This window comes from Manihot esculenta, chromosome 14 (assembly GCF_001659605.2).
Source record: "Manihot esculenta cultivar AM560-2 chromosome 14, M.esculenta_v8, whole genome shotgun sequence".
In the NCBI taxonomy this organism is placed as follows: domain Eukaryota; kingdom Viridiplantae; phylum Streptophyta; class Magnoliopsida; order Malpighiales; family Euphorbiaceae; genus Manihot; species Manihot esculenta.
Genome location: NC_035174.2, coordinates 19,944,613 through 19,967,264, shown reverse-complemented (window position 1 = coordinate 19,967,264; position 22,652 = coordinate 19,944,613). Strand labels below are relative to the sequence as shown.

The window sequence follows — 22,652 nt, the reverse complement described above, 5'->3', positions numbered from 1 at the left end:
ACTTTTTAAAATATTTTTTTTATAATATAACATTATATTAAAAAATTAAATATAACAAATTTATATTTTTATAGTATAATATTAAATACATTTTATGTAGTATTTTATTTTTTAAAAATATATTTAATGTTATTATATATATATTATAATAATAATATAATTTTTCATATATATTAGAATATATTTAATTATATTATGATATCATATTTTAATTTATTAATTTAAAAATATTTTTAAAAAATTAAAAACATGAAAAGACTGACTGGGTAGGCATTTCAATTATGCCTACCGACCGAGGCAGGCTTTTCACGGCGAGCATAATATTACTTTTTATTTTCTTCTTCTCTTTGCGGCAGAACGTTCTGCCACCTGTCAAATAGACGGTAGATAAATCTCTTACCGTCTAAACGGAAATGAGATCTCCCATTCCATAAATAATTTTTATACATCCTTCTTTTCCAATTATTTTTATTTTCAACTCTCAATCCCTAAAAACTCCCTAAATCTCATTATTTAGAATTAAAAATTTAATTAGGAATCAATACGATTCATTTCTATTACTTCATTTCTTGTTAAAAATTGAAATTTTTATTTATTTTTAACTAAAATAAAACATATAATTTTATTAGAATTTATTTAAATTCTCTTCGGAAAAGGAATCTACTTATCAAAATTCTAACAAAGCAAACAAGATTCTGACTCCACTTTTCAAATCATATAAAATAAAGAAGAAACAAGAAAAATCCAAATAAATAAAAATATTGGAGACCATACCAAAAATTTAAGTTTATGTTATAAATTTCAAATTCAAAAATACTACATATCCAAACAGATCCTTAAAGATAAGTTGCCACTGGCTTTAGAGTATTTGAAGTTTAAGTCTCTTTGCTAAGATTATACAATTAGAGCATAATCTTGAAAGAAATCTCAATTAAAGCTCTAAAATTCCATATCTAACATCATGCTTTTATTAGACATTTTCATGTGCACTTTAAAACTCAGCCCTGTCCTTATTAAAGGCCTTCATTAAATCCTCTTTGAGCTCTAAAAAGCGCCTCCTTCTTAAACTCTGTTCTTCAGGGCTGCCCCTTTCAAGGTAAAACAAATCAGGAAGGTGATCCAAGAATTTATCAAGAACTTCATAGCACGTAGGGAAAAACCGTCGAGCCAATCCCACTGCAATGATCAAAATCACAAAGCTTTTATGAGAAGAGTTGCAAAAACTATACCTTTGGCATTTTCCAGGCCATATGTGACGATATGATTCAATGTACAATGCTTTTCGACAGTGTAAGATTTACATGCTCATTAACATTTGATGGTCTAATGATTTACACAAGGATCCTATATCTATATCTATATATGAACAGACCATTTGGCCTCTCAACCAAATCATGATTGGGATGAAAATGATTGGTTTCATTTCTCAGGTGAGCTGTGAGCATGACACACATGAAATAATAAATTGAAGTAATTTTTGGATTTGGTACTTAATTTTTCTGGCTTCAAGTGAAAAGTATATGTTGTAAACTGTGAAAGCTTTAAACTACAAAAGAAACCATTTCAAAATTTTTTTTTAAAAAAAAAAAAAAAAAAAAAAAAAAAAAAAAAAAACAAAACAAAACAAAAAACTACAAAGAAAATAAAGCAAAAACCCACAACAAAAAAATTTACATGGATAACCTTCTCCCACAGGGCTACATCTAGGGCATGCCCTTTCTTCTACTAACTTAAAATAAATCATAGTATTAGATCTCAAGTTAACCACCTAATATCTCAATTACACACGAGAATTCTCATTGTAATATTACTCGTATTAAATATATTAATTTGTCCCTCTCATTATCCTATATACATGGCTCTATATATTTATTACTTTAACTATCTTATATATCACAAATGATGTCTTTTCAACTATATGAACAATAATCCTTTATGCTTGAGATTTACGGGCAAGATGTTCGAACGAAGCCTATTGGGCAAGAGAGACTTGCAAAATGGTAAAAGGATTAAAATGGACTTCATAGAAAAACCTAAGAGAAAAAATTTAAATCCGATCAAGGCACCTTCCATTAGGACAATGGAAATAAATTCCATAATAAAATCTAAAGAATAGTATACATTTTAATAGGATTAAAATTCAGCTAGAAAAAGAAAATATAAAAGAGAAGATAAAGAATTTAAAAGAGCATAAAGAACTATAATCTTCTCCTTTCATTTTAGGCTGTCTATCTGGGATATCTGATGTAGAAAACTTGGGTTTTACTATTGTCTGGATTACCGGTTTAGGTTCATCTCCTTTATATGTAGCATATATAACTGAGGGTAGGTTTGAGCGGAAACAACAGGAAGGAATCAACGAAACTATGGCAACTATCAAAGATGCAACTAGCAGCAATCTAATCCCAATAAATCAGCACAATTTCTCTAATTAAGGGCTTGATTATGCCAAGAATTATGTAATGTGATATGCTTGCATTTTGGCAGAATTCTTGTGTTTCCTTTTCCAGCAAAATGTAATCTCTATTTAAAGAGCATTGTTGACAGAAATAAAACAAGCTAAAATTCATTCCACAATTCTATAGAGGTTTATGACTCTCTCCCTTCATTAACGCGTCTAGGTTTAAGGCTCTCTTTGACGAATCCTGTAACATCCATTGTAGGTTCCTCATGGGGAAGAAACTGTAGTAAAGGGAAGGCATCAATCTTTGAGGCTGATTATACTGTTCATCACCCTGTGAGAAGATCCCTTCTATGAGAACACAATAACTTGGTATCAAAGCCTAACAAATAGGCGATTCCAACTCGAGAGAAGAATTAACTGCTCTTTTCCAAGAGGCTCACGCTGTGATCAAAGCTAGAGTAGTTGCAGCAGAGTTGAGCATGGAGGCGAGAATAGCACAAACAGAATCAAAACTTGAAGCCTAGTTAAAGAAACTATCGCGCCAATATAAAGAGCTATTCAATAGTCCCCCATGAACCTATGAGCCAGAATCTGAAGGAGGCAAGCAATAATAACATTCCAAAAACTCAGGGAGACACAACTGACACCAGAATTGAGATCAGAACAGGAATGATACCACAATACACTAAACTTGACTTCCCTGCCTATGACGACATTGAAGATCCAATAGTCTGGCTCCATAAATGTGAAAAAAAAAAAAAAAAAAAAATTCTTCATCAGTGCACAACTGAGATAGAAAAGGTTGGGTTGGCAGCCTTCCACATGTTGGGAGAAGCACAAATGTTGTATTAAAGACTAGAACAAGAAGAACCCATTCTGCTTTGGAACACTTTCAAGGGATGTTGCACTCTACATTTTGGCCCTCCGCTCTCCCCTAAGAGGCAACCCGCTAAGTGAATTGGTCAATTTAAAGCAAAACTATCAGCGTCAGTTCAAGGATTATTGGCACAAATGACTTCAGCTAGGGTGGATCAACAAGTAGATTTATTCACTACAGGACTCATAGACTCCTCATGCTTGATGTAGAAATGCAGAAGCCTTCTAATTTAGCACAAACAATGAATTTAGCTCAAGCTTTTGAAAGAAAGAAACAGCAGTGGCACTCTGCAAGTTGGCGCAAAGGATCTTGAGGAAGTACAGGGTTCAACTCTAAAACTATGCAGTTGATACCGCTGTTTCAGGAGCAACAAGGGCCACCTCTGTGGCTTTCAAACACTAAAATATAACTTCTCCATTTGTAAAAAGAAGGCAAATGGCCTTTTTAGGCTCTTGACAATTTTATCAAAAGTTATTTAAACCCAATCAAACAAAATGGTCCATTTTACCCCTTAAACTAATATATAATAGCTATTTAAACCCATATTTTTTAAAAATAACCACTCAGCCCCAAAAACAGCAACACCGTTAACTCTCCGTTTATGAGTTAAAAAATTAAATATTTAAGCCCTAAAAAATAGCTTAATAGCCACTGAAACTAAGTAAATAAATTTAATTTTTAAATTTTAATATCTAGTTTACAAATATACTTATTTATACTTATATTGTTAATAATAAAAATAATAATTTATAAAACAAATGAAATATCACAGAAATTTATAAATATTTAAATTTAAAATTATTATAAAGTATAAAAGAATAATTCACTTTTAAAAAAAAATTTAAATTATCTTTTATTTTTCCTTTAATTAAATACCAATTTTAATATTAACATCTCATTTAAAAATTACAAGTGTTATTAAAATATGTAAATATTATTATAATTATAGATAATATTACATATAAATATTATTTATTTTGTGAATTTTATAAAATTATTCTATTCATTTATAGCAATATCCTTGGCAAGCAAAATGCTCAAACTATGTGTTACCAAACTTGCATGGATCCAAGTCAAAGCAGCCACATATTGAGCCTCTGAATTAGTCAAATATTTCAGTTATCTTTCAGCTATCTTTTAGTTAAGTGTTTTAATGATTCCCTGTTTGTAGGAGAGTATTCCTCCACTTTTTATTTCATGTGGTTAGTTGAGGAGGGTGTTCCTCCATGTTGAAGTAGTGCTCCTTTGATGTAGGAAGCAGTTATACTTCCTTTCTGTATTTAAGCAATAACATCAATGAAGAGTGACAGCTTCTAAAATCAGTTAAGTCTTGAGTGCTTTAAGTCTCAGAAGTTTCAGGTTCCCTCTTTTAGAGCCTCAATTGTTAATGACCAGAGGTCGTAAAAAGACTCTTAGCCCAAACACTCAAACTCCTGCCATACCCTTAGCCCACAGACCCATAACCAAATCCACAACCCGGGACCACAATAGTTTGGTATCAGAGCCTGCAATTATGGGAGACACTGTTCAAGATTAATTCGCCAAACTCTTTGAATTGTTGTTGGCCGACCAGCAAACAAACAAAGACCGAAATGAAAAAGTTGAGCAATTGCACGCCAAATTGGATGCAATGTATCGGGAATTGGAATCGACTAAGAAAGGGTTGCAATCTAGCAGCACTGGTAGTCAAGCAAAATCAAGGATAGATAAGGGAATTTCGGGTGCTTCGATTTCCAAAAGTTCGGGAGGAAGTTCGATAGTACCGAAATTTACAAAGCTTGATTTTCCTCATTATGATGGGCTGGAAGACCCTTTGGGGTGGCTTGCCCGATGCCGGCATTTTTTTAGGCACCAACAAACACCCAAAGAGGAGAAGGTGAGTTTAGCTTCGTACCATTTGGAGGGGATTGCTCAGCTGTGGTATATGCAGCTGCTGGATGACATTCCAAATCCCAATTGGGATGAATTCACACATCAATGCAGTCTTTGTTTTGGGACTCCATTGCTGTTGAGGTTGAGCTACATCATCCAAAAGATTTGGTGAATGCAATGAGCATCTCCCGGTTGTATGAACATAAACTTTTCCCAAGTTTTCTAGCTGTGAGAGACACTCGTCGCGCTGCCTTCACATCTGCACCTCGTGCCAACCAATTGGTGAAGCGATTGAACCGTGAGGAGATGGAAGAAAGACGGAAAAAATGACAGTGTTTTAAATGTGATGAGCAGTTTGTTCGCAGCCACCAATGTAAAAAGCTTTTCTGGATAGACTTGGTGGAGACCGAAGAAATGGAGAACACAAATTCTGATCCGGAGCTAGAACAACCGGAGATTTCATTTAACGCCATCACTGGAATTAGAAATCCTCAGTCCATGCAACTACAAGGATATTGGAAGGAGGGACAAGTCTTAATTCTAATTAATTCTGGGAGCACTCACAGTTTTGTGTCTGCAGCAAAAGTTGAGGAACTTGGTGCTGAAGTAAACAGGCACGATGGCTTGAAAGTTAATGTCGCCAATGGTGAACAGCTGGACAGCCCATGTATATGCAAGGGAATCCCAATTCTACTAGATTCCCACTCTTTTTCCGTGGACTTATTTGTTCTGCCACTAACTAGTTTTGATGTAGTTTTGGGAGTTAACTGGCTTCGGACTTTGGGACCTATTCTGTGGGATTTTGCTGCCATGAGAATGTGTTTCTTTCAATGAGAATGACTTCAATTTCCTATACAAACTGCTTTCCCCGGATTTCGAAATTCAACTACAGAAATTGTTGGTAGAATTTGCCTCTTTATTCAGTGCGCCAACCGGATTACCTCTTAGCAAGGCCTGTAACCACCGTATTCCTTTGGAAACAGGAGCAAAACCGGTGGTTGTTCGACCATACCGCTATCCACATGGGCAGAAGGATGAAATCGAAAAGCAGTGTGCAGCCATGTTGCAAAGAGGCATAATCTGCCCAAGCCGATCACCATTCTCTTCTCCGGTGATCCTAGTACCAAAGGCAGATGGTTCTTGGCGTTTATATTAAATGCCAAAACCATTAAAGACAAATTTGGGTGGTGCTAGATACTTCACAAAGCTGGATCTGCTTTGTGGTTATTTTCAAGTGGGCATGCATCCCGATGATGTCGAGAAAACAACTTTTCGGACGCATCACAACCACTTTGTATTCCTGATAATACCGTTTGGTTTGACCAACGCACCTTCAACCTTCCAGGCCTTAATGAATGAGGTATTTCAATCATACATGAGGAAATTTGTTCTGGTTTTTTTTACGACATCTTGATTTTTAGTCGGTCTTGGACAGAACACCTCCACCACTTACGATTGGTTTTTCAATTGTTGGTGAAGAACAAATTATTCCTCAAACACTCCAAGTGCGTTTTTGGCCAGACTCAAGTTTCATATTTGGGTCATATTATTTCTCATAAAGGAGTCCAGGTGGATCAGTCCAAAATATCATCAATCCTAGATTGGCCCAAGCCCAACACAATTCGTGGTTTTTGAGGATTCTTAGGACTTACGGGTTACTAAGCAAATTTGTCCAAAACTATGAAATCATCGCCGCTCTACTCACAGCTATGTTGCGGAAAAACAGTTTTCGTTGGACTGAAGAGGCTGAGGTGGCATTCAACAAATTGAAAGAGGCAATGACATCAACTCTAATCTTGGTTCTCCCTGATTTTGAACTAACCTTTGTCATAGAATGTGATGCCTCAGGTACAAGAGTTCTGTTATAGCAAAACAAACCAGTGGCATACTTTAGCCATTCAATGGCAGTACGCCATCAGAACCTTCTAGCGTATGAAGGAGGGATGATTGGGTTGGTGAAGGCAATCAAACATTGGCATTCTTATCTCTAGGGTCGGGAATTTACTGTTCGAACGGACCACTACACACTCAAATATCTGTTAGAGCAGCGCCATCTTCTTCTCAGCAACACTGGGTCAGTAAACTTATGGGCTTTTGCTTTACAGTTGAATACAAAGATGGAAAATCCAATATAATTGCTGACGCACTCTCTCGACGGGAAGTAATGTTATCAAACCACTGCAAATCTATACTCCATTCAGTCATGAATCCAAGTTAAAGCAGCCTCTGAATTAGTCAAATATTTCAGTTATCTTTCAGCTATTTTTTAATTAATTGTTTTAATGATTCTCTGTTTGTAGGAGGGTATTCCTCCACTTTTTATTTCATGTGGTTAGTTGAGGAGGGTGTTCCTCCATTTGAAGTAGTGCTCCTTTGATGTAGGAAGCAGTTATACTTCCTTTCTGTATTTAAGCAATAACATCAATGAAGAGTGACAACTTCCAAAATCAGTAAGTCTTGAGCGCTTCAAGTCTCAAAGGTTTCAGGTTCCTTCTTTTAGAGTCTGAATTGTTAATGACCAGAGGTCGTAAAAAGACTCTTAACCCAAACACTCAAACTTCTACCATACCTTTAGCCCACAGACCCATAACCAGATCCTCAACCCGGGACCATAACACTATGCCATTCAAAATCTTCATGTACAACCAGCCACTACTCAACTTAGTAGATTCGGGAAGCACTCACAGCTTTATTAGTTCAACAACAGCTCAATGTCTCGAGTTACCATTTATCCCAAAAAAGGGCTAAATGTGTCATTACCAATGGGACCAAAATATCCAATTCAGCAATTTGCCAATCGGTATCAATCCTTCTCTACGAATCAACATACTTCCATGGCTGATTTTTTGTTATCTCTTTGGCTGGATTTGATATTGTTTTTGGTGTTAAATGGTTGCACACCGTGGATCTAACTTTATAGGATTTTACTTCCCTTACCATGACAAAAGGAAAGCCCATCACTCTCCATGGACAACCGATATCCTCCAATCATCGACTCTCCCTACCAAAGTCCCATCAGGTCCAGAACAAGCTCAACAAGCTATTAGATGACTTCATTAATTTATTTGAAGAACCTACAAGACTACCGCCTTTGAGGAACTATGAACATCGCATACTCTACCGATACCCACATCTTCAAAAAGACGAAATTGAGAGACAATGTAATCAAATGCTGCAATAGGGCATTATTCGACAAGTCGATCACCCTTTTCATCTCCAATTCTATTGGTTCGCAAGCACGATGGCTCTTGGTGTTTTTGTATTGACTATGGAGAGCTTAATGCCAAAACCATTAAGGACAAATTTTGGCATCAAGGACAAATTTCCTATACCAGTAGTTGATGAGTTACATGGAGCTCAATTTTTCACCAAATTGGACCTTCGATCGGGCTACCATTAAGTTCGTATGGACCCTTCTGACATTGAGAAGACTGCTTTTCGCACTCATCACGGCCATTTCGAATTCCTTGTCATGTCGTTCGGATTGACAAATGTATCCTCCATCTTTCAAGCACTTATGAATGAGGTATTTTGCAAACACCTCCGCCAATTTTTCCTTGTTTCTTCAATGATATACTTAATTATAGTTCCAACGAGAAGGATCACTTGCTTCACATTCGCATGGTTCTTTATTTACTTCGTGCTCACCATCGATACTTAAAAAAAATCATCATTCTGCTGCAGGTGTTTCAGCTGATGCTAGCAAAATTCAGGCAATTATAGAATAGCCTCAACCTCAGTCCATTATAGCACTCTAAGGATTCTTTGGCACAATGAGGTACTACTACAAATTCATTCGTAATTATTGCCAAATTGTTGCTCCCCTAACTAATATGCTCAAACACAATGCTTTTCAAAAGAGTGATGCTTCCTCAGCTTCTTCATGGCTCTTTAACAAGCTCTTGCAATTGCCACGGTTCTCCAACTTCCGAATTTTGAGGAATAATTTCTGGTGGAATGCTTCAAGTAGCGGGATTAGCATTGTCCTTCAGCAACGCCACCTAATTGCATTCTTTAGTCGGAAAATAGCCGCACAACACTTCAAATTGCCGGCTTATGAACGCGAATTAATCGGGTTAACTAAAGTTGTCCATCACTGGCACCCTTATGTACAGGGGCGTTCCTTCCTCATTAGGGAAGATCATTGCAGCCTCAATGCCCACTGGAACGCCTTTCCACTTCTCCTCGACAACATTAGCTTAACAAACTCATGGGTTTGATTTTCGAATTGAATGCAAGGCAAGACATTTGAATCGAGCTGCTACTACCTTATCTTGCCAAAATGATGATGATAGTCATTTATAATTCCTTACTCAACCCAAGGTGTTGTTATTAGATGAGATCAGAGCTGAAATCCTCAGAATACACAATTCAAAGGAGTTGCATTAATTGCACTGCAAGGTGGATATGGGCGAAATGGATGATTCTTAGATTGATAGAATGGCATTCTATTTTTCCAAGGGAAAATTTTTCTTCAGCCAAACTCCCCTTTAATTGCTTCATTTCTCTCAAGTTTTCATGATAATACGCACAAAGGACCCCAAAAGGCTGCAGCGCATATGATGTGAACTTTACTGGTAAGGTATGCTCTCCACTATTGTTGATAATGTTGCTTCTTGTTACACTTATCAATGTAACAGGCCGAACACTTGAGACCAGCCGCATTGCTTCAGCCTCTTGAACTATTGACACAAGTTTGGGCAAATATTTCGATGGATTTCATCAATGGGCTTTCGGAATCTTGGAGCAAAGAAGTTTTGTTTGTGGTTGTGGATCGCTTCTCTAAGTATGCACACTTCCTTCCCACTACCCATTCATACACAGCTACTAGTGTTGCACAAAGTTTTACGACCAAGTGGTACAATTACACAATGCCAAAATCAATGTGACCATGATGTGGTTTTTACTAGCAACTTCTGGAAGGATTTTATTTTGGTTATGTGGAACCAAATTATCACTCTTCAACCTACCATCCGCATGGGAAAACTCAAGTTATCAATCGCAACATTGAAATGTACTTACGCTGATGTGTAGGTGAATGTCCTAAATGCTAGGGTGGATTGGATTCCCTAGACAGAATATTGTTACAACTCTTCCTTCCACACTGCTCTACGCACCACACCCTTCTGAGTTGTTTATGTGCGAGATTCCTCTTGCTTATTGTCATGTGCAGCCGGTTCTTTTAAGGTGGATGATATAGATCGAGATGAAATGTTGCATGACATTCGTACTAAATTACAGCAAGCTCACAGTGCATGAAAGAGTGCTATGATCATGGACACAGAGATGTCGTTCAGTGCTGATTCTCTCGTATGGCAGTATGGCTACTTTTGCATCCTTACCACCAACGCTCTCTTGCTAGTAAGCTTCACCACAAGCTTGCACCAAAATATTATGGGCCCTTTCCAGTTTTGCGCCAAATCGGGCAATTGGCCTATCAATTAGGCCTTATAGTGACACCAAACTCTAGAATGTCTTTCACGTTTCACTGCTCAAGGCTTTTAAAGGCCTTTACCTACTCTACCTCCTTTGGAAAAGGGATGTGTAACCTCTATTCCTAGTTCTATTATCAGAGGACAACTTAATCATGGCAGATGGAAATCTTAGCTCATTGGCAAGGTCTTACTGCAAGGGATGCTACATGGGAAGATGTTGCTACTTTTACAGCAAGATAAGCTCGCAGACAAACTCTTTCTCCAAAAAGGGAGTAATGTTACTGATACCTTTGTAGGAAGAGCTTATGGAAGACGCAAATCATAGCAAAATCTAGAGGTGAACATTGATCGATTTAATTCAATTTGATTCGGTATGAAAAATGGTAAAACCGAATAAACAAATTTAATATTTGACAAAATAGAAATGAATCGAATAGGAAGAAAAACCAAATAGAATCAAACTGATCCAATTCAGTTCGATTCGGTTCGAATCATCGGTTATTAACAAACATTGCAAAACAAGAAATTTCATAAAAGAAAAATGTTACTAAAAACAAAAAATAAAGTAAAAAATATATATTCTTCAGCTAAACAATACATATTTGCGCAATATTTTGGGGAAAAAAAAATAAAACAAATCACTAGCTCATCATTTGAGCTCCATGATATTACACAAAAGTAAAGAAATAAAAAGATAAAAAATAATAGCATTTCCCATAAGTAAATGAACAAATCAAAATACTAGATCACTCTTCAAGCACTAATTTGTTGTCTCCTTTGCTAAGTCTCATGGGTGGACTATAGATGAAATAGAGACGAAAAGAAAAAAAGATTTTATGTTGGGATTAGATGAGAGACTTTCAATTTTTGGTAGGAAGAAAACAGCTAGTGAAATGAGAGTGGAAAATATGAGCATTGGACTTTTAGATAGAGCAACACAAAAGAGAAGAAATGGATAGAAGAAGAAAAGAAAAGAGGAGAGAGAGGGGGCAGTGCAGGATTCTAGGTAGGGCTCAAAGTTAATAATGCATATATATTAGATCTAAATGGTTGAGATCATCTTAGAAGAGATGCTAGGATTAATCAAAGTTCAAGTTGTAAAAAAAAAAAAAAAGGTAAATAGGACATGAGGCTCGAACTTTGCACTTGAAGGCTTCCAAGTTCTCCTTAACTAACTGAAGAATTTTGGGGAAAATTTTGAGTATTCTTGTATTTCACTAGAGAATCATATCGAAACAGGAAGCAAATAATCAAATAATAATTACAGAGATAATTAAGGATCCTAATCAGATAAAATCAAATCCCTAGAATCAGCTAGGATTAGTAAATAAGTCAACACTCCCCCTCAAGTTGGTGCAAAGATGTCACACGTCCCCAACTTGCAAATCAGATTATGGTAGATCTTGTTGTTAAGCCCTTTAGTAAACACATCCGCAAGTTGCCCCGTAGAAGTCACATAAACTAGGCTCAAGACACCGTCTGTTAATTTTTTCTTTAATGAAGTGCCGATCAATTTCAATGTGCTTGGTTCGGTCATGTTGGACTGGATTTTGTGCTATACTTATAGCAGCTTTATTGTCACAATACAAGGTTATCTTGTCTCTCTTGGACAATCTCAACTGTTCCAATAACTTCTGCAACCATAAGAGTTCACATACTCCTTGGGTTATTGCTCTGTATTCTACTTCCACACTTGACCGAGCAACAACACTTTGTTTTTTGCTCCTCCAGGTGACAAGGTTCCCCCCACAACTGTGCAGTAGTAGCCAGAGGTGGATCTCCTGTCATTGAGAGATCCTGCCCAATCTGCATCTGTAAAAGTTTCAATTTGGAGGTGATCATGTTTGGAGTAAAGAAGCCCTTTCCCTGGCGCAGACTTTAGGTATCTCAAGATGAGAAGTACAGCTTGCATATGAGTCTCACGAGGGTCATGCATGAATTGGCTGACTAAGCTAACAGCATAGGCTATATCCGGTCGAGTGTGTGAGAGATAAATCAACCTTCCTACCAATCTATGATATCTTCCAATATCCACGGACTCACCAGTTCCTGCTTTCAGCTTGTGATTACTTTCAATGGGAGATTCTGCTGGTTTACACCCCATCATACCAGTTTCTTCCAAAAGATCCAGAATATACTTTCTTTGGGAGATGAAATTCCTTTTTCTGATCTAGCCACCTCGATACCTAGAAAATATTGCAGTTTTCCAGATCTTTGATTTCAAATTCTTGGGCCAACAACCTCTTTAATTGAGCCATTTCCTCTTTGTCATCGCCTGTCACCACTATATCATCAACATACACAATAAGAAGGGTGATCTTACCCTTATGATGTTTGATAAACAGAGTGTGATCAGCATTGCTTTATTGGTAACCAAAGGACATCATGGCTCTGCTAAACCTGACCAAGCTCTGGGAGATTGTTTTAGCCCATACAAAGCCTTTTTTAACCTGCACACCTTTCCTTGTGTCTTCTCATCAGTGAACCCAGGAGGAATTTCCATGAACACTTCTTCCTCTAAATCTCCACGAAGGAAAGCATTCTTCACATCAAATTGTTGCAAGTCCCAGTCCAAGTTGGCTGCGCAAGATAACAAAACTCTAATTGAGTTCATTTTTGCAACCGAGGCAAATGTCTCTTGGTAATCCACTCCATAGGTTTGGGTGAATCCTTTAGCAACCAATCTGGCTTTAAACCGTTCAATTGTGACATCAGCTTTGTGTTTCACTATGAACAACCATTTACAGCCAACGAGTTTCTTCTCAGATGGGAGAGTGACAAGCTCCCAAGTCTCATTTTTAGCCAATGTTTTCATCTCTTCAATCATTGTTTTCTTCCATTTAGGATCTGCAAGAGCTTTCTTCCAATCCTGTGGAATAGACACAGAGGAAATAGACAAGGCAAAGACTCTATAGGAAGGAGATAAAGATTCATAAGAAACAAAGTTAGAAATAAGGTGTTTAGTGCAAGATCTGACCCCTTTTCTTTGTGCAATAGGTTTATCTAAGTCATTGAAACATTCAAGAGTTGTGGGTAACTCCAGAAGAAGATTCTTGACTCTGAGTAGACTGTATAATGGCTTCTTCTGCCTTGTCTCTCCTTGAGTACCTAAATCTGGCTTGTCCAAACGACCAATTCTCTCTCCCTGATTGGACATCTCCCCCTGTCTACTAGAACTCAAACTTTCTAGTTGAACCATATCATTCAGAATCACAGAATTCGGGATCACCTCTTCTTGCTCATTATTCTCCCCCTGAAGAGGTGAGTGGGTGGTACTGAAGTAGGGTTCAGTTTCTCGGAAGGTAACATCCATACTAACGAAGTATTTCCTAGAGGGAGGATGATAACACTTGTATCCCTTCTGTGTTGGAGAATATCCAACAAACACACATTTAAGGGCCTTGGGATTCAGTTTTCCTGCCGTCCTAGTATGGACAAAACAAACACACCAAAATACTTTTGGTGGAACAACGTATGAATTCTTCCCTTGTAGAACCGCCAAAGGACTCATAAAGTCAAGGGTCTTGAGAGGCATTCTATTGATAAGATAAGCAGATACAAGAATTGCATCTCCCCAATATGCTTTGGGTAGATTAAGAGATCGAGCTATCTCCCATAAATGCCTATTTTTCCTCTCAGCAACGCCATTTTGAGCACTAGTATAAGGACAACTAGTCTGGTGTATTATCCCATTACTCTCCAAATAAGCAGAAAAGCTACTATCCATGTATTCTCTTCCATTGTCAGTTCTCAAAATTTTCACCTTAGTATCAAATTGAGTACAAACCATCTTATGAAAGGATTGAAAACAAGAAAAGACATCACTTTAAGCTTTAATCAAATAGACCCAAGTCATTTGAGTGCAACAATCAATAAAGGTGACAAACCATCGATTACCAGACAAGGAGACAGTTTGAGTAGGCCCCCAAACATCAGAATGAATAGTTGCAAAAGGAATTTGACTTTTATTATGACTCAAAGGATAGGATGTTATAGTGTGTTTAGCATACTCACAAGCATCACAAAAATAGAGAATCAAACTCAGTTTTAGCAAACAAATTAGGATAAAGTTTTTCTAAGGCAAAGAACGATGGATGCCCTAACCGTCTGCGCCACTGTATTATTTCCTGATTGACATCCTTATTTTCTCCAAAACAGGCTTGAGATATTGAAAAACCTGGATCACCCTCCAACATATATAAGCCATCATACAGTCTACCATTGTCAATCCTCTTTCCTGTGTGAAGATCCTGAATAACACAATGATCAGGAAAGAATTCAATTTTACAATTAAGGGCATTAGTGATAGCACTAACAGATAAAAGGTTGACAGAAAAGTGGAGAACATGAAGGACAGATGATAATTTAATATTGGATGTGCAAATAACAGAATCTATTCCGGATATGGGAGTAAAAGAGCCATCAGCAATTTTGACACTATCTTTGGTTAGGGAAGGAAAATAATTGAGAAAACCTTTAGAAAAACCTGTCATGTGTCTATTCGCACCAAAATCGATAATCCATGGAATATTATGAAGAGATGAAGCATTACCTGACTTTATAAAGTCAGATGTGGCACTAAAGAATGAGTAATCAGAGTTAGGAATCGAGACTCTTTTACCTTCTGCTATCGACACCCTTTTACCTTCTGTCATTGACACCCTTTTACCTTCTGCCATGGTAAAGGTTTATAAACTGTGACAGAATAGGAGGTATCCAAGATTGTACACACAAGAGAGCCCAATCGATTCACCAAAAAGACTGGATAGCAGCACGGGAAGGCCGGAAAGATGATCGGAATCGTCGCCGGAGTGATCAGAGCAGCAAAGCAGTGACAGACGATGGGTCACGCGCCGGGAAGGGGTGGCGCGTGAGCCTCACGCGCAGGCTTTTCCGGCGTCGGAGCTGGTCGATCGGCCGGCGGCAGTCCGGCAGTTCTCCTGGTGCCGGCGGTGAGAGAATGAGAGGCTCCTAAATGGGTTAGTACCAAAAAGGTAGATCTAGGGTTTTGAAACCCTAAAGGGGAAAAATTGAATTTGGACCAAAAAAATCAGGAAAAGGCTCTCATACCATGAAGAATTTTGGGAAAAATTTTGAGTATTCTTGTATTTCACTCTTAATCTTTACAATTGGTCTACGTGACTATTTATACACAGAGAATCATATCTAAACAAGAAGCAAATAATCAAATAATAATTACAGAGATAATTAAGGATCCTAATCAGATCAAATCAAATCCCTAGAATCAGCTAGGATTAGTAAATAAGTCAACACTAACAAACCACATGTACGCAATTGTTAAAATAGAACACAAGCTTTATTTATATCAGTTCAATTCGTTTTTATTATTCTTTTCTTATCAAAAACCGAACTAAACCAATTTAACCAATATTAAAAATCGAACTTAACTAATTTATCTATAAAATGGAACTAAAATTTTAATTTGATTTGGTTCAATTGGTTATTTTGGTTTAAACCAATTTCTGCTCAACCCAAGCAGAAACAGAAGCAAGGAATCAATGGAATTATGGCAACTAGATGCAGCTAGCAGCAATTAATCCCAGCCAGTGTTGTTATAGATTCCCAGAGGCGCCAGGCAAGGCACCGATCTCTGAGGTGCTCGCTTTAGAGAGAGAGAGGCATTAAGCAACAGGTAGGCGATGCGTCGCCTGACTTTAGAACCCCTTTTTTTTTTTTCAACTACAAAAAAAAAAAAAAAAGAAACAGAACAGTAGCAAAAGAGGAGGACGAGGAAGAAGAAAAAGGAGGTGGACATGTTGAGACTTGGAAGAGAAAGTGGTTTTAAATTTTAATAATATTTAAATCACTTTTTTTCCTTGGGAGAAGAAAAACAATGGGAAGCTTTTGATTTTTCTTCCACCTTTTTGCTTTTTCGGTATTAGTAGAAATATAATAAATCATCATGGTATTAGTAATATGGAAACAAAATATTGATATTCCTACTAGTAATATATAATAAATAATATTTATTTATTTACAAATACTGTTTATTTGTAGAAAAATAATATTAATTTCTTTAGTTGCACTTATATATTTTATTTTTATTTTATTTTTTAATAGATATTATATTGTTATTTCTATATTCTATATTATAATTATATTCTATATTTATGTTTTACATAAATAATATTATTATTTAGCATATAAATTATTCTATTATATTATTCTATTACATAGTATACATAATTTATATAATTTAGAAATTTAAAATATTATTTTATTAGTTAATAGTATTATTTAATTATTTATAAATTAATTACATATTATTTATAATTATAATAATTAAATTATAATAACTATAATTTTTATTTATATGTTAATTTGTTTATATATATTAAGAAATTAATATTAATCTATTATACATTACATAGATATAATTTATAACCAACTATATTTTATATATTTTAATCTAACTAAAAAAAATAATATTTAGTTAGATCAAAATGTATAAACCTCCCGCCTATCACCTTAGTGTCACCTCTCGCCTTGATAACATTGATCCCAGCAAATCAGAGCAATTCCTCTAATTAAAGGCTTGATTATGCCAAGAATTATGTAATGAGATATGCTTGCATTTTGTCAAAATTTCCGCCTTTCCTTTTACAACAAATTGTAATCTCTATTTAAAGAGCATTGTTTATAGAAATAAAACAAGCTGAAATTCATTCCACAATTCTGTAGAGGTTTATGACTATCTCTCTTCATTAACGAGTCTAAGGTTTAGGGCTCCCTTTGACGATCTCATAACATCCATCATAGGTTCCTCACAGGTAAAAAACTGTAATAAAGGGAAGGCATCAATCTTTGAGGCAGATTATCTCGTTCATTCAGTGACAAGATCCTCCGATGAGAAACCAATAACAACTATGCAAGGAAAAATGATTGCAATTAATCCATGATCAGAAAATACCAATCAAACCTTGAGGCTTGCGTTTTGAGTTTTGAATTCTTGAATGTTAATAATAAAGATGGGATAGGACTGTGAAACAATGCTTGAGAATCAAAGCTAAGAAGTTTACAAGGTCCTTTAGAGGAGATAGAGTTGAAGTTGGAAAGCAAGGCAAGTAGAGAAGGAGACATCACACAATGAGCGAGCAAGTCAAGGACAAGTGAAGCAATGGAGGTTGGCATAAGAGTAGCATAGGGGGAGAGAGAGGGGAGAAAAGGGAGAGTGAGAGATGGAGTGTTAGAGATATAAAATTATCCTTGTGACTCACCTACAATACTTGATCTTTTAAGTCTAGTGCTTTTTTGACATGGTATCTAAGACTTAGACTAAAAGGTCAAGGGATATATTCTTCATCCTTCAAATTTAATGGGCATTAGCATGTGTGAGCATGTTAACAATTTAAAATTATTTGTGTGATACTATAAATTTAACTTTAGGTTGATTGATTTATTTACAAAGAGAGAAAGAGGGATTAATGGAGTAAGGGAGATTATTCAGTCGATTTAGTTCAAAATCTCACTGAACAAGAAAAACAGAAACCAAATGACTAATTGAACTAACTTGTGAGATAGAATTGAACTGAAAATTTGCATTCTTTCAGTTCTTTATTTGATTTTGGGCATAGACTTACTGATTTAGATTGATTATGGGCCTACTAGAAACCCTAGACACTCAATCGCTAAGCTTTGGGTCTAGACTAGTGGGCTAGACAAAGAAACTCTTTAAACATAGACTCAGTAAGGTCTTTAGATAATTTGACAAAATAATCAAACCAAAATTCCCCAAAATTAACTAATTGAACAAAATTGATTAAACTGAATAATTGAATAGACTAAATCGGTTATTTGATTTTTTCAATTACAATAGAAATTGTTCAATACCAGGAATGAGTGAGAGAGATAAAGATTTAATGGGAGTGAAAGAGTGAAGAGTGGTGCACAACTACTATTTTAAGACTACTATTTTTTTACATGGTTAAAAAAAATATTTTTTTTTAAAAAAATTACAAACAAGAGAAGAAGAATATGGTTGCCTCCCCAACCAGCCTCCATTAAAATACCAAAGGGTGAGTCTCGAATTTTTTTTTATTTTTTCATTTTTCTATTTGCTACATCTTTAAGAAAAAAACTAACAAACATGTAAGTTTTCAGACATTTAATTGGAGTTTTACCAGATAATAGAATTGCAAAAACTGAGTGTTGAACTGCTAACATTAAAAATAAAATTACCAAAAAAAAGGCTTAAATCTAAGATTTTGTTTTGTAACTAGTCCATCCATTTACATGTATAACTTAATCTTGCGTTTGGATAGGAGAAACTCAAATATAAGATTTAAATTTGATAAAATATATATTTTGTTCAATTCACTAAATTGACCAATATATATTAAGTTTTTATAAATATCGAAAACATCATACTTAGACATGGATTTGAAATTATTCATAAACTAGTATCATTTCAAATCTAATCCAAAAAGCTATTAATTAGTAACATGCTGCAATTTATACCTAAACACCATTAAATTATTAAATTCTAGTTTATCCCAAAAACCATATAAAATTTCATTCCTGTAATAATAAAATTACTAAAACCAAAATTCAACCAAATTCAATCTGAAATTTTGACTAAAACCATATTAACCCTTTAAGATAATTATTATGTTGCATGCTTAAAGAAAGTGGAAAATAGGAAGAGAAAGTCTCAAACTTTTTTATGTATTTTACCTAAGAAAATAAGAAAGGAAGAAGAGTGAACTGGTCTAGTAAGCTCAAAAAAATTTTCCAACAAAGCAAGATATGGAATGGCAGCTTGTAATATACAACAGATTTCAACACTGCCCGTACCTGTTTTTGCTAGGGCTTCCAATCTAGAAACAAGTCTTTTTTTCTGTGCAGTTGGTGTCTCATTTAAGTCAAGCTCCTTCAAATTCTCATCAGCATGTGCGATATCCCTGGTTACTTTGGCTTCAACAGGGAATAATAGTCGTGCCAATGCCACTGTGAAACAAAACACAGCACATGGAATTCATATATATATATATATATATATATATAAGCATAAGCTGTGATGGATAACATTTAATTTTGTCAAAATTGAAATTAAATAGAAGAAACTTCATATTCGGTATCAAACCAACTAAACGCGCAACATCTTCAGTTATTCCTTATAACCATAAAATATTATCATGAAAATTCAGCTTTACAAATAAGAGTACCCATTCATAGAACACAAAGCAAGGAGATCAATAAGAACAATATCAACAAACTAATGAACAAAAAAAATATAAATCTAATTTCATTCCCATCTGAAGAAAAATAAATAACAAAAGAGACAAACCATATCTCATACTTGGCAACCAGGCAGGTGATTCAATTCAAAATGGCAGCACAATACCTCTGTTTTCCAGGTACAGAAGCTTCCTGTGCAGATCATCAAACAATGTCAGGGAAGTGATAGAAACATCTGTAGATGTGGGGTTCCTCTGCCTTTCTCTCTCTAAAACATCTATGCAGAGTCTGAATTTACTTGCTTCCTGCCCCTGCACTGTTTTAGCATGCCAATCTTTTGGCCTAGTCAACCTTCGGCAGATGCTAACAGCACTTCTCCCCTCCAATGTTAGATCTGAAGCACAAGCGCCTTTTGCCAGCAGAGACATTATCACTGATGGTTCTCTTTGCAATGCTGCAATGTGGAGAACTGTGTAACCTTGTGAATTTCTAAGGTTGACATTGGCAAGACCAAGGCTAAGTACTTCATCCACAATCTTGGGGCTACAGTATGCAACAGCATAATGAAGAGCATTTGCATCGTCCAATGTTACATCAGAATCAGCCAGGACAAGTTTTACCTGTTCAATATCATCCAAATCTAATGCTTTGTATATTCTCCTGATTCTCATTTCCCGTAAAGGGTCAACAACCTCCATTTTCTGTTCATCGTCAGATGTAAGCTCTTTGCGTAGAAATTTTATTTCTTCTGAAACTTGATATGGCAGATCCTTCTCTATCAAAATACTATCAAGATCCGACCTCACTATTCTGTTCACACATTGTGCAACAAGTTGACTTGCTTGACAATGAAATGCAACCAAAAGTATTGGGATTACATCCTCCACATAAGCCTTATTGACAAAGTTAACAAGGCGACTCTGCAAACATATGGAGTGTAATATTTAAAAGGTTCTCTTGAATCTAGTCAAGTTCAGAAAAGAAGTTTGGGACAAGAAAACATGGACCCAAACCTATCTTTTTTCATGTCATTTTATCTCCTAACAGAGTGACAAACATCTATGATGATATAGCACATAAAATGAATTGATAATTCAAAGATAAAACTATTCCAAATGCCCAGAGGTTCCAGTAAATAGGTTGTAGAGTTGTTTTATTAGAAAGCATCATTATTTGATATCATTCTAATGAAAAAGCTTGACCTTGGAAGGAAAAGCAAAAACCAGCATAGTTTAGTTTGCATTCCTTTCAACAACACTAGTGCAAAGACTAGCTAGGAGTAGATAATTTAGTCATTGAAATCTCGTATTCACAAGTACAGAAATAATAAGCAACTATCACAAATTCAGTTGTCAAAGTAGCATCAACCATAAGCAAATATATTAATCAACATGGTCTGTGCAACCCACCAATTAAACATTATACGAGAGGCATGCTAACCTGGAAAAGTGAAACCAGCTCTGGTACTAGAAATATGGATGAAGCATACAACAATTCCACTGTAAAATTAATTGCAGGTCTACAGGCATCATGATGACATAAATCATCAACACAAGTTGATACCTCTATGGGAGATGGCTTGAGTTTTCCAGCGTACAAGTAGTTCAAGACAACCTGGAGGGCTTCATATCCAACCCTTCCATGAGGTAATAGATCACTCATTAAATACCTTGGTTTCTCTTCCTTGTCCAAAGGCCCCTTTTCTTTCTTAAATAATTCATGGAAGAACCTGCTCCTTGCAGCTAGAATAAAGCGATGAATTGGAACAGGGAGTCCCTCAACAACAATTTCAGCATCACAATAATCCCAACTAGAATCTATCAACTGCTGCTCCAAATTTGAGCTAAGTTTAGTTAAACTAAGCACCTCAAGACTAGGACTTGCCCCAAAGCCTAAAGGAATGGATTGGTTTTCAGTAAATAAGACATTTGATGCATGGGAAGATGCGGTGAATATATTTTGACTAGAACTTGCCTCCGAGCCTGAGGAGGCGGAAATATTTTGATTAGTAGAGTCATTTGATTCATGAGAAGATGAAGGAAAGATCAAAGGTGATGATGGCATATAAGGGAAATAAAAATCACCCATTAATCTACTTTAAGAACTTTGATGAAGGGACCATTGAGATTAAACCTGTGATGGGTAATCACTATCTAGTGAAAATTTTTATTAGAAAAAATACCTAGGCTTGTGCAAATAGCAATTCCAGTTCTTGATAGTATCAAAAAGGGTAAGAAGTTCCTTGCTTGAGTTTCCAAGACCACCAAATCAACAAACTACAAGAAAAGCCAAGCAAATTAATATTAGACAAAAAAAAAAAAAAAGATTTGTGAAGAACTCTGGAGTAGATTGAGAATGCAGAACTGTAAAAGCTATTGCCTTCTCTACACAATGAGGAGAATTGCTGAGTTGCTTACCAATTGATTCTGCTATTTCCACATCTCCTGGTGTAATTAGCCTGTTCAAGTTCCTAGCAAGTGTCGATCGCCAAGTCATTAGAGTTGCAGAGCTTAATCCAAACCCGTAAAAGTGTGATGACTTTTGACTTTATTGACAATGTGCTCCTCCAACTTCCAGAAAGTTTAATTAGGAGAGATTATTGGGTGCATTCATGTATATACATTCTTATGTGTATTTATTCTTTCTTATTTTCTACAAAATTCACATTGTATGAATAAAAAAACAGCGCATCAAAAATATTATAATATGAATATCATTTTTGTTAAATATAATAAATCCGTTTAAGATTAAATCTATTATATTAAAATAAGGTATGATTTCTAGATTTTTTTTTCAATTTAAAATTTTTTTAATAATCAATTCGTTCCATAAATTTTATCCTTTTTTATTATTTTAAAATTATTAT

General features: G+C 35.6%; 1 protein-coding gene across 3 annotated transcripts; it reads right to left on the bottom strand.

The window, feature by feature from the left end:
• Window positions 1-761: 761 nt before the first annotated feature.
• Window positions 762-22,346, bottom strand: LOC110599699 (BTB/POZ domain and ankyrin repeat-containing protein NPR1). Of its 3 annotated transcripts, none has more exons than XM_021736235.2 (5): window positions 22,204-22,346; window positions 21,227-22,062; window positions 19,953-20,706; window positions 19,403-19,555; window positions 762-1,176 (listed from the first exon to the last, which is right to left on the bottom strand). In XM_021736235.2, exons 2-5 carry the CDS (start codon window positions 21,872-21,874, stop codon window positions 992-994), a joined length of 1,740 nt encoding a protein of 579 aa, XP_021591927.1. In that variant the 5' UTR covers window positions 21,875-22,062; window positions 22,204-22,346; the 3' UTR covers window positions 762-991. The 3 variants fall into 3 exon arrangements, with proteins under 3 accessions (XP_021591927.1, XP_021591928.1, XP_043806296.1); XM_021736236.2 differs by having other exon boundaries at window positions 21,350-22,062; XM_043950361.1 differs by having other exon boundaries at window positions 21,227-21,768; window positions 22,204-22,297.
• Window positions 22,347-22,652: the final 306 nt, after the last annotated feature.